The following is a 13025-nucleotide window of genomic DNA, read 5'->3' on the forward strand; positions in this document are numbered from 1 at the left end:
CCTACACTCCACAACAAAACAGGGTGGCGGAAAGGAAGAACAGACATGTGGTTGAAGTTGCTAGATCCCTCTTGTTTGCATCTCATGTTCCTGTAAAATTTTGGGGAGATGCTGGTCTTACTGCTACTTTTTTGATCAACCGTATGCCCTCCCGGGTCCTCCGGGTCCTTGACTTCAAAACCCTCTTTAGCCTTCTCTTCCCGGATGAGGACATTTTTTCTCTTCCTCTCCGTGTTTTTGGGTGCACTTGCTATGTGCATATTCACAGTCTCTTTACAGAATGGGTTGCTCAAGGGTAGAGGCCTAATAATTTAATGTGGTATTTTTGTTGCCATCTTGTAGCATCTTTGGTCGATGGGTTGTTCCTGGTTTGTTGGTCTTTTTATGTTTTGTTTTTGTCATGGAGTTGGACCAAAGTAAGTTTTAATTGGATCTGGGTTATAAGTGGTATGGCGCTTTTGTATATCTGTACATTAATTGTTGGTCTTTGGTTGTGTGCTTAGGCCGCAAATATGACATCAGTTTTATATTCTCATTCTTTTCTTTTCTTTTATATATTTCCAATTATTATAAAAAAAACTTTTTTGATTGTTAAATAAAAAAATTTATTAAAAGGAAAGAAAAAAGATTACAAGAAAGGTGACAAGAAATCACCCTAGAGAAATAAAAGTAACCCTTCACCCAAGCAAAAAACTTCTGTTTGATTGTAATCTGTTTTAAATCCAAGGTAGAAAACAGAATAGGGAAGCCAATGCTGCACTGGATCGTCAGTGTAAAATCAGACTGTTTATAGCTAAAGAACTTGCTTGTCTGCATACTGGTATGGAAGTAACCATAACCTATGGGAATTAAAGAAATAAAACATATCCTAGTTTTTGTTGTGGCTGGGATGTCAGAGCAATGTTTAAAACTAAGGCATGTAGCAAGGTCTGGGACCTTTAGATGTGCTGGACTTGTGCCTTATTAGTTACCATCTTATTAAGAAAAACACGAAACTAAAATGAGAATAAGTGTAGAACATGCACGAGAGGCAGGTGGCAGCAGAAAAATATGGATCCAGCAATAGAGGATGCGATCCAGGTCCAAGCTTCTCTTCTTTGGGATGCACAGTCTGGAGTGGAATCCACAAATCCTCCCTGAATTCCAAAAAGGCATTAAATATACGATTTGTAGGGGCAACATGGTTCTCTTTTGGACTGATAAATGGTGTGCTGACTCCTCCTTAGCTGAGCTTTTTCCTGGACTTCATGAAATTTCCCAGGACAAAAAAGCTATGGTAGAGGAAAGCTATGAGCTGGATGATGATGGGGTTACCTGGAGACCGGCCTTTAGAAGGAGCCTGAATTTCTGGGAAACCAATCCCATTGCTGAACTACTGGGTATCCTTCACTTTACATCTCCAAATTCTTCAGAAATTGACAAAAGGAATATTACAGGCCTTTTATTCACTGCAAATAAAATTATGACATAACTGTACTAAAGATGAATATTACAGGCCTTTTATATTCATGGCTACAACAGGAATATTGGGGTCTTGAGCCACATTTTTTTTTGGATACTGGACCCTATTCTCTTAGTTTGATGTTGGAAAGTGCTATATAGCAGGTGTAGGGGGCGTTCTTCAAAATCACCTTGGTGTGGTAGTGGCACTGTTCTCAGGACCAATTGGCTTTGGTGACTTAATTCAGGCTGAAATTTTGGCTCTCTGACAAGGTTTAAAACTTGCTGAGCATTTAGGAGCAATAGAACTGGAGATTGAGGGAGATCCACTCTTGGTTATATCTTGGGCAAAGAAAATCAATTCAGCACCATCGAAATTCAGATTTTCCCTTAGAGAAATTGACCTACTTGCAAAGAGATTCAATTCTAGTTTTGGTTGGGTTAAAAGGGAAGCAAATGGGTTGGTGGATGTTTTAGCCAAGCAGGGTGCTGATTGACCCACTCTTTTCTGGACATTATTGTAATCTGTTGTAACTTTGGTTACCTCCTTGCTAGAATGTTTGTACTAAATGAGTATCCTTTAAATTAATGAAAATATTAATTTGTTGCTCAAAAAAAGTGGTATGTACAGTCCCTCATTGTACATGAGCAGTTGTATATGCTCAAGGTTCAAAATATCGATACTCCCGATACGCCGGTAGGGGCGTATCGGGCTATATTGGTACTTTTATTTATTTATTTTTTCAAAACCATTTCAGGGGGGCCGATTTAAGGCTCCACCCCCTGAACCAGTCCGAACCCCGATACACCCTCTGTAGGGGTGTATCGGGGAGCTCCCAAAATGATACGTATCAGTCGATACGGGCCGATATGTGTCGATACTTTGAACCTTCTATATGCTGATAGTTTTGTAATTCTTCAATACAATATCATTTGAAAAAAACGAAACATGCACGAGAGGAGCATATTATATACCATAGTTTTCAAGGCCAAGGCGAGGCTTGGGGGGCACCTAGTTGCCTAGTTGCCTAGGCGATGGATTTTTTATGTTAAAAACATAGATCGTAGGGTAGTTCCCTAGGTACCATAACCATATTTCTTTAATAATTATTCATGATTTTCATAAGAAAAGTATAAATTTTATATTGAAGTATAGAAAATCAACATATTCATGAGAAGAAAAAGAAGGAAAATAAAATTCAAAAAATATAGGGGCTGAATCCTTATTTTTGTTATAGGAAAAGAAAAAAATAAAAAAGTATTGGTAGTAGTAGTAATGTGCTGATTAGATAAAATTTTTAGTTCTTCCTTATTGGTTCAGGTTTTTAAGTCTTTGAGGGTTCAATGCAGCATTTAGCAATGTTTGTGTTGATTAAACCCTAATAAATAACAAAATAATAAAAAGAAATTAGTATATAAACACAGAAAATGATTATTTTAGTTTAATAATGTCTATTTTATAATTATAATCTCAAAAAAGAATGAATAATTTTTTTTTTTATAGTAGGAAGTAGTAAACTGTTAGGCGATTAGGCGAGGCGAGCCTCAAAGGGCGCCTTGTCGCCAAGGTGTCGCCTTGACAACTATGTTATATACACAAATTATTAATTATATGAACAAAAACTTTTAAAATATCAATGAGCTTATGGACCATTTAATAGCTATTAGAGTTTTAAATGTAAAATATTATCTCTATAAGTGTGTATATGTACGTAAAGTAATACCTCTTTTAATATGTAAAAGAAAGGCGTCTCAAGGTGTGAGGAATGTGCCTTATGCTTTCAGGCATGAGCCTTGAGGCATTTCTTGAGTCTTGCATCTAGGCGGGCTGCATGGTCTAAGCCTCACTCTTTTTAAAACATAGTGGCTTTGAGTTTTGGCTAGACAATCTGTCTGTATTTCCTATTGATGATGAAATTGTTGCAGCAACAAAGACTGATAGTTAGCAGGCTCTAGAGCTACAGAGGATGAAGAAGTAAAAATTCATGTACAGGTTGGGATACCACTGTTGGAGATTTTGATTGGGAATATGCCTGGTTAAGTTGCTTGAACTGGGAAACTTGACTTGCCATTACTAGTGAAGGTGGCAATTTTGAAGGAGATGATGATGGGAGTTTTTGGTGTGATGTTGAAGGGAATCAGGAGCCCAATGGAAGATGGTTTGTTTCAATAAAAGCTTGCAATAGTATGTGCTTTGGTAGCCTCAGACGGGCATATCATTGATGAAATTGTTGATCAATCAAGAGAACGAGCTCATTAATGGTCTCCTTTGTTATAGCCTCACTGAAAGCAGTACTTGGAATTTTTGAAAGGTGATGGCTTTCCTTTTCATTGTCAATGTGGGTTCTCCATCTTTGGTTGACAGGAGATGAATATGAGGAGGGTTGATTAGTCTAATAGCTATTTGTAGCCCTGGTTAGACTTAAGGAAAGGACAGATCAGGCACTTATTTGTAACCCTGGAAAATCCCTATATTCTATCTTGAAATGTATCCATATGAGCTATTTTCCCAATTAATTTTGCATATCTTGCCATTTTGCCTCTATAATCAGTTGGAAGTTACTATCTTTACAGGTGGATGACACCCTTGATTTGTTCAATGAACTACAACTACAACATCATGCAGTAGCAACAAAGACTAAAACTTTGCATGATGCATGTGATCGATTGGTAAAATCCTGCTCAAGTATCCTGGTTTGAATTTGTTGTTTGGCTTAGTTGTTTTGTAAATTGTTGCTGTTAAACTTCAATGTCATGTAACCTAACCTTTTTGTCTTTGATTGGCTATGTTGACATTACAATACATGGATGATTGGTTTAAGGTATGTGTAATTTGCATGGATGTATCATGTCTATATCCATTGGATTTATATTTCTATATTTAGGTGTATCTTGTGATATTGAAAACCAGCGCCTGTAGGTGTATAGGATCTGAATTTAGTATAGTTGGTCTTGAGTATTTCATGCTGAACTAAAAGGTAGAGGCTATTTTAAGATTAAATACTAAATTAAAATGTTATAATAGTAATTAGATATATTATTTATTTGGCAGGTTTTGTCTCCTATTCAAGGAGAAAGCAAATTATACCGCAATGGTTGTTCCCTCAATAACAAGGGCATAGTTGTCAGGGCATATAAGCAATTCTATGTGACAGGGAGTTCCTAGTTCCTAGGTCTTGCCTAGGCAATAGAATTTTACAAGGAAAAAACTAAACTGAAAAAATATCAATGCTCTTTACAAATGACATTGATTTCCTATGAAAACATGGCAAATCATCATATTCCAAAGGACAAAAGCATGAGTATTTAATAAAGCAATTGCATGTGCCATTTATGAAGCACAATGGCAGGATAGGATTCGTGTAGCAGGCCTCAAACAGTTGGGATTATGGATGAATTAAGTTTAGTATAAAGAAGGCTATAATTTATACCAATAAAAAAAGGGAAAATAACAAGGGGCAGAGAGAAACTGTAGAAAAAAGAAGAAATTTTGTTCTTCTATTTTTTTTTTGATCAGCAAGAAAAGCATTAAACTAATCTGCACCCACAAACAATCAGTTACAGTTCTTCCCAGTACAATGTAGATCTATTTGCCCCTTGTTTTTCTACGGTATCCGCCATCCTATTTGCACTCCGTTTGACCCAACCAAACTGAGAGTTGATCCTCGTTGTAAGTATGTCAATTTCTCTGAAGATAAATTTGAGCTTCCAAGGTACTGAAGTTATGCTTTTAGCCAAAGAAATGACCAGTAGTGAGTGTCCTATTTCTAAGTCTGTTATTCCTATCTGCTCAGCCATCTTTAGACCTTGAAGTAGGGCTAGAGATTCAGCCTGTATTGAGTCACCAATACCTATTGGTCCTGAGAAGAGTGCCACCACCACACCCTGATGATTTGTAATCACACCCCCTATAATTTTGTCCTTCTATTTCTCTTCTCAAAACTCTTATAGGTTGTATCAACACACTTATTAATAAGATGTAGCCATAGTTATAATTTTGTGAGGTACCTGCCTTGTAAGTTTTGATCTTATTTGTGTTTAGACTAGGTGCCCCACCTTTAGGGCTGTCAATGGACTCTGAAAGTCCCATACCTGATTTGACTCTGAATCCAACTATCTTGGATTTGGATGTTAGAAGTTGCGTCTGGTTAATAATCAGATTGGGTGTGGATTTGATAATTGAAAATGATTTCATTAACCAGAAGGAAATAGATTTTACAAGAAGCCCTTGGAGAGGCACGAGATGCAGCCTCCCCTAACCGTTACAAGAGATCAGAAATAAAATTACAATGCTGCCCAGAATAAATTATCCCTAGTAGAACCCTGTTTAGCAAGATGGTCAGCCAAAGCATTTGCCTCCCTACCCACCCACTGATATCTACATGTTATGTGCCTTGTTAACCATTTAACTTTTCTGATGAGATCCCTATAACTCCAAACAACTGAGTCTGGATTTGACAGCCAGCCCAAAATCACCTTAGAATCCCCTTCAACCAATAGGTTCTCCACTCCTAGTTGATTAGCAATCTGAATTCCCTGTACTGCAGCCAATATCTCAGCTCTTGTAGAGTCCCCTATCCCTACCGGGACTGAGAAAAAGGATATGATGTTGCTATTTTCATTCCTCAAAACTCCTCCAATGCCAGACGGTCCTGGATTACCCTGGCTGCTACCGTCAAAATTCAGTTTAAAAAAATCTTCTGGGGGAGTTACCCAAACTGTAGTGGCTCTGGTTTTTCTAACCGAAGTGTGTGCAACTTGTGGTCCAATTTCTTCAGATATCATCAAAAGAAAAAGAGCTGAAAGAATCCAAGGATTTCAGCCAATGGATAGTTCTGGTTAAGATACATTTCTTTCTTCCCAAATTGTCCATAAGGTGGCTGCTCTGAAAAATCTCCACATACTCCTTCCTCTTTTTGTTAGGCAACCAAAGGTGGTTGATGCGAATAATGATTTTACCTCTGTTGGTTGATTCCACCAAATCTAAACAAAACAAATATCCAATCCCAAAGAGCTGCAGCAAAGGAACAAGAAACGAGTAAGTGGTAATAGTCCTCACTATGAAAATTGCACATTACACACCAGTTTGGGGACAAACAAATAAAAGGCTTTTCCTTTGTAAGTTCTCCAAAGTATTGATCTTACCAAGGTACACTTCCCAGCAAAAACAACAATTTTGGGGGGCACAAGCTTTGTCCAAACTTCTTTCACTGGGAAAGGCTCAAAAGAAGTGCTCAAACAAAGGGATTTGAAGAATGAAGCACAAGTGAAAGAACCTTTTGGGATAGGAGTCCACACCCTTTTATCAGGAGAAGAGGGGTCCAAACAAACACTATCTAGAATGGATAGAAGTTCAGTAACACAAGCAAGCTCCTCCTCCCTTAAGCCCCTTCAAAAACCAAAGTCCTAGCTCAAGGATAAAGGTAAAATTGGAGGGGGAAGAAGGACAGAGATAACCTTTTTTTTATGAAGGGAAAGGGCATACGGAGAAGGAAACAAGTCTTTTAGAGGTTGATTACCCACCCAAGTGTCTTCCCCAAAAAGAACCAACACGTATCATACCTTACATACTGAAGGAACTTGGGGAGGACACCATGTATTGCCTTCCACGTTGTTGTTTGGGTGGCTCGATGAGATACCCCAGCATCCCAACCAGAGACAGAACAACCATGAATACTAAGCACAACCCTGTGCCACAAACTTTCTCTTTCCAAAGGCCATCTCCATAGCCACTTTCCCAATAAAGCTTCATTTTTTAAAACCAAATTCCCTAATCCCAAACCCCCCGCCTCTTTACTCCGACAAACTGTCTCCCAATTAACTAAGTGACCCTTTTTCTCCTCCCCTGGTTCCCAAAGGAAATCTTTCATCATTTTTTCTAATTTTCTAGCCTCCCTATGGGGAATCCTAAACACAGAGAGGTAATAGACTGATAAATTAGCAAGTGTAGCCTTAATCAAAGTTACCCTTCCTCCCATAGTGATATAATTCTTTTTCCAAGTTGCCAACTTTCTTTCAAATTTCTCAACAACTAGGTACCAAAATCTACTTTCCCTAGGATTCCCATCCAAAGGTAAACCCAAATAAGTCAAGGGCCAAGAAGAAATAGAGCATTCCAAAGAGTTAGCAATAGACTCAACTTCATTGTCATCCATATTGACCCCTACCACACAGCTTTTTTCAAAGTGGATCTTTAAATTGGAAACTCTCTCGAAGTGTAATACTAGATCCTTAAGGGTTCCCACTCTTCTTGGCTCACTTCCCTCACAAAAAATAATGTCATCTGCAAACTGGAGATGAGTTACAGAGACATTATTCCTTCCAATCTTCCAACCACCTATTACCTCCTCCCTCTCTGCTTTTGATATCAATATACTCAACTCATCCGCCACCAAAGTAAATAGAAAAGGAGAAAGAGGATCATCCTGTCTCAAGCCTTTGTAGGCTGGAAAGAAATCCTTTACCACTCCATTCACTAGCACAGAGTAATGAATTGAAGTGAGGCAACCAATCATCCATAAGCACCATCTCTCCCCAAACCCACAAGTCCTAAGTATCTCCAAAAGGAAACTCCAGTCCACCATATCATATGCCTTCTCAAGGTCCAACTTGCAAGCAAAGCCTGGGCCCCCTGATTTCCTCATATCCTCTACACATTCGTTTGCTATTAGGATTTGATTGGTTATCTGCCTACCTTGTATGAAGGCTCTTTGAGCTTGACTAATGATAGATGATAAGACCACTTTGATCCTTAAGGATAGCACCTTTGCCAAGATTTTATAGATGCTTGTCACCAAACTAATGGGCCTGTAGTCTTTCGGGTGTTTAGCATCAATCTTTTTCGGAATGAGAGCTAAAATAGTGGCATTTATTCCAGGGCTAATCACATGTCTCTCTTCAAACTCCTTGAAAACCTCAACCAGATCCTCCTTAATTATTCTCTAGCAATCTTGGTAAAAGGCCATGGTGAAACCATCCGGGCCTAGTGCCTTTGATCTATCCATAGAGAACACTGCTTGTTTGATTTCTTCTTCTTCAAAGTTCCTTTCCAGCCACCCTGAAATGTTCTCATCTAGCCTTGGCCACTCTAATCCTTCTAGCCTCTCTTTAAAGTTTAGCGGTCCTCCCATCCTTGACTTGAAGTGATCCACAAAAATCCTTTCTATCTCTTCTTGAGAGGAGAAGATTTCACCATCAATTTCTAATTTGGTCACAACATTTTTTCTCTGTCTCCCATTGGCCAAAGCATGAAAATATTTGGTATTCCCATCACCTTCCTTGATCCATCTATGTCTTGACTTTTGCCTCCAAGAGATTTCCTCTCTATAGAGCACTTCTTCCAATTCTTTTTTTAGTTTCCATCTTGACTCTCTCTCTTGTTCATTCATTGTTCTTTGGGCTTCCTTCTCATCCAAAGCCTCAATGCTTGAAATTAAATTGGATTTGTGCTCCTCCATTCTCCCAAACTGATATCTGTTCCACTCTTTTATTTTGGCCCTCAACATTTTCAGTTTTTTGTGGAACCACACTCCTTTCCATTTAACACCCCTCAATTCCTCACTCCACCATTCCCCAACCTTCTTTACAAAATTTGGGTGTGTCAACCACATGTTCTCAAATCTAAAAGGCCTAGGCCCACCACCTAATCGTTCCTGTCCTAACATAATAGGGTAGTGATCAAAAGTGACTCTAGGTAAGGCTTTTGTCACCACACCCCTCCAAAGATTTTCCCATGCTGCATTAAAAAGAAAACGGTCCAGCTTTGAGCAGGTTGGGTTTTCCTGGAAGTTAGTCCAAGTAAAGACGGCTTGAAGTAATGGGAATTCCTTTAGCTCAGAAAGATTGATTAAGTCATTGAACTTCTTCATACTGGTTGTAATTGTTTGTTGGGGATTATTTGATTCCTCTGTAAATCTAATTACATTAAATTCACACCCAAATACCAAAGGCCCTCCCATAAACCTTTTATTGCATAAAGCTCATCCCAAAACTTATTTCTCTCTCTATAGTTGTTGGCCCCATACACATTTGTTAGTACCCACACAGAGCCATCCTCTAGGTTCTTGAATTTCAAAGAAATTGAGAAATTACCTATTAATTCCTCCAGAACTTCCACCACATCCTCTTTCCAGACCGTGACTAGCCCCCCCTGAGGCACCCCAAGAAGGTGCATAAGTCCATCTCACTTCTCTAATCTTCCAAACACTTCTTGCCCACCTTCTATCTACCTTCGGTAACTTAGTTTCTTGAAGTATTACAATGTCAGGTTTTTTTCTTCTCATAAAGTCCTTTATTAGCCTTCTTTTGCTAGCACTTCCAAGCCCCCTTACATTCCAACTAACTATTTTCATTGGCAACACATATAGAAGACCCACTTCAGTGACTCTCCCCCACTACTTGGATCCCTTCTCTCCCCTCTCCCACTAAATTCAATGTCCCCCTCAATATCCGAAATTAATCGCTCCACTTCTGATTTTTTTGTTTTTTTCTTACCCTTCTTTCCCTTCATTGTCCTCAAGGGCTCTTCACCTGCTGCTACTTTCTCACCCCCTTTCTCAAATCCAGAAGGATTCAAATTTTCTGTATTTGTGTCCAGAGGTTCCTCTTTTTGTTTATATTCCTCCAACAACATACAAATTTGGTCCCAAATCCTTTCCAGCTCCTCTTCCTTTCTCCTATTCAACTTTAGAACTCTCTCATCTTCTCCCAAAAGGAGGCCTTCACCCCTTCCACTACTGGCCATTTTTATAGTTGGGAATCCAGAGCATCTGTTTCAGGCAAAGAACCCAAGTTAGTGCCTAAAACCGAATGGACAGGCATACTTGGTTCCACGGGAGCTGAAAGGAGGAAGTCAGAAAGTGAAGTTCCAAGGTCGTGAGTGTGGGCAGAATCCATTCCCTGTGTTTTACCAATCTGTGGAGGTGTACCATGTTCAGCCAACTCTTTGTCGAACTTACAAGTAGAATCAACCTTTGATAGATTGTTCCTATCTGGAGTCTTTGTGCAAAACTGCAAAGGAAGGCCCTGCCCCTCAAGACCGATTGCCATTTCTGACTGCACTCTATTGGGGGACTTGTTTGCAGGAAGAGAGGGAACCTGTGCAGCCTCCAAATTTATTGGCCACATTTCCTCTTCCCTGGTGGCTAAGAGAGGGAATGAAGGGCTCTTCGTCTGAACAGGGTTCAAAATAACCGCTCCCAACTGGCTTTCACCCACAATCAACTGTGATTTGCTAATCCCATCACCAGTGGACTCACACACACATCTCCTCTTCCAAGAAGAGTTGTTCAGTATTTAGACTTCCCTCCTCGAGAGGATCCTTGGGAGCCTGCAATTCCACACTGCCGATGCTTGTTGTGTCATTGGATTCTGTCTCATAGTCAGAATCCTGTCCTTCTGAACTATCTGGTCTTGCATCTTTGGTTCATTACATCGCCTACATCTAGGGTTTCGTCTCTCAGGTGAGAAACAAACAGACTTCTCCACTGGCACCCATTTCATCGAGCTGTTAACAGAGCAGCCGTTAGAAGCCCCAGCAACGGCCTGCACTGAGGAAGACGAAGGTAGACCTTTGTCTTCATCTAGAAGAGGTCCTGCCCCAGTCACGTGCCTGTTTAAAGAGGCACATGCTTCTTTATTAGAAAGTAATGGGCCAGACTTAAGAGGCCCACTACTGCCTTTTAATAACAGAAGAGCATTAGGCCCAGAAGATTCAAGCCCAACAGAACTCACATGACAGGTCACATGAGATTTTAAGTGGGACTTCCCCTCCAATTGGTTCACAGGTTCAACCGGTGGCTCAACTCCTAATCTTGACAGAGAGCCCTCGGTCACACCCTTTTCTTTTCCTTTCAAGGAAGCAAAATTCAAACTAAAAGGGCTTGATCTTTTAGCATCTGAAGCAACTACTTGAGCAAAAGAGCAGCCCTTCTTTAGACCTGAAACTTGTGTCTCACGGGTTTGACATTCCAGCCTGCCCTCACCTTTTTGCTTGTTCCCCCACTGCTTGTCTAATTTCGTGGAAGGTTCAGAAGCTTTTTGGGTAACCAATCCTGAGCTGCCAGCTGAAGTCCTGATTTCCACCTGCTCATCTTCTTCCTGGCGAGCTTCATTCCACAGATTAGCTTCAATGGAGGAAGCCAGCCATACTGGAATGAATAAACCTTCGATCATAACCAACACTTTTCTTGGAATGTCCTCAGGTCTTACTCCACTCAGAAGTATGGCAGCTGATCGAAGATCATCCCAGAACTCCCCTGCCAACCGGGCTCCACATAAGGCTGCAATAGAATCTGCTACTTCATGGTTCCATAGATGGAATGGCAACCTAACCAGGCGTACTATTACTCCATCCTCGAAGGAGAAAGATTTTGAGTTAGAAGTTGGTGTCCATTTGAATATTGTGAAAGACCCCAGACTGTCTTGAATATTTGTAGCTGTGATTTCCATCTTGTTATCACAGAAATCAATCACAGCCTTGCAACTGTTAAAAGGGGTTAACACAAACAGCTTCTTCAGATTGAACTTATGTATCAATAGATCTGCTACCTTCTTCCAATCTGTAACAATTTTCTTTGCAACCAACACCCATTTATTGGCCCAGAGTTCCTTTTTAGCATTTACCACCACTGTTGGGTTGCTGTTATTCTATGCCCTAGTCACCATCTCCTGCTCCAAATTGGTATTACTGAACTCTATCTTGAAGGACTCCTCGCCCACCTCAGTCCTTCCAGTATTTTCCTCAGCATTTGCTTCTTTGCAGTCCAAATAAGCCTGAAGATCTGCAGTCACATCCTTCCACCCTTTGCTGTTTCTGCCTTCTAGAAAGCATACTAGTTGTTTTCTGTTCTTTGCAAAAAATTCTGATAGGGCTATGAATGAGCCCTTAGCATTCTTCCTACATTCTATCACATACCTTCTACCAGTCTCTGTAACCTTCTCTGTCCAGTTAAGCTGCTTGCCTTTCCAAGCTGCTTCAGAAATAAAATCCTTGACCTATTCTATTATGTCTAAACCCTCTAGAAGAACTGTCGCCAGTTTCATCTCCCTTATCTTCAGGCCTGGTTTACCTTTAATCTTTAGCTCTTCAAACAAAAAATCCTTTGCCTTCACCCTTAGGCTTTTTCTCCATTGAGCAGAACCCACAAACTTCCCTTCCAGAACCATAATGATCTAGTGGGAGACAAAGATCCCAACACCAGTGAACCAGAGATTGATAAGTCCAAAACATACTTCCTCTATGAAATGAAGATCCCATGCTTGGACCTTGCCACCTTAATGCCCAGAGAATACTTAAGCTCCTCAAGGTCCTTAATCTCAAACTCCTTGTGCAAGTTCTTCTTCAAGGTATCAATTTCACTCAGGTCATTTCCTATGACTACAATGATCCCCTCTCTTTCACAAATAGAGCACGACCAGATGGAGTTTGAGTATAGTCAAATACAACCAATGCTTGGACCTTGCCACCTTAATGCCCAGAGACTACTTAAGCTCCTCAAGGTCCTTAATCTCAAACTCATTGTGCAGGTTCTTCTTCAAGGTATCGATTTCACTCAGGTCATTTCCTGTGACTACAATGATCCCCT

The 13025-nt window shown here is 40.0% G+C and overlaps 1 protein-coding gene across 9 annotated transcripts in view; it reads left to right on the forward strand.

The window, feature by feature from the left end:
* LOC148842070 (sec34-like family protein) overlaps positions 1 to 13025 on the forward strand; it is a 142021-nt gene that overhangs the window by 25352 nt on the left and 103644 nt on the right. For 7 of the 9 annotated variants that reach the window (XR_016103234.1, XR_016103236.1, XR_016103235.1 and 4 more), the window contains exon 6: positions 4015 to 4110. The exons of the other annotated variants lie outside the window; for them this stretch is intronic. Coding sequence is in view for 4 of the 7 variants with exons in the window: in XM_088957583.1 (XP_088813709.1) it covers positions 4015 to 4110 (96 nt within the window). In the remaining 3 variants the exon portion in view is untranslated. The remainder of the gene's footprint in view (positions 1 to 4014; positions 4111 to 13025) is intronic. 9 annotated transcript variants of the gene reach the window in all.

This window comes from Nelumbo lutea, chromosome 8, assembly GCF_056320005.1.
Source record: "Nelumbo lutea isolate HS-2025 chromosome 8, American lotus-T2T, whole genome shotgun sequence".
Taxonomy (NCBI): domain Eukaryota; kingdom Viridiplantae; phylum Streptophyta; class Magnoliopsida; order Proteales; family Nelumbonaceae; genus Nelumbo; species Nelumbo lutea.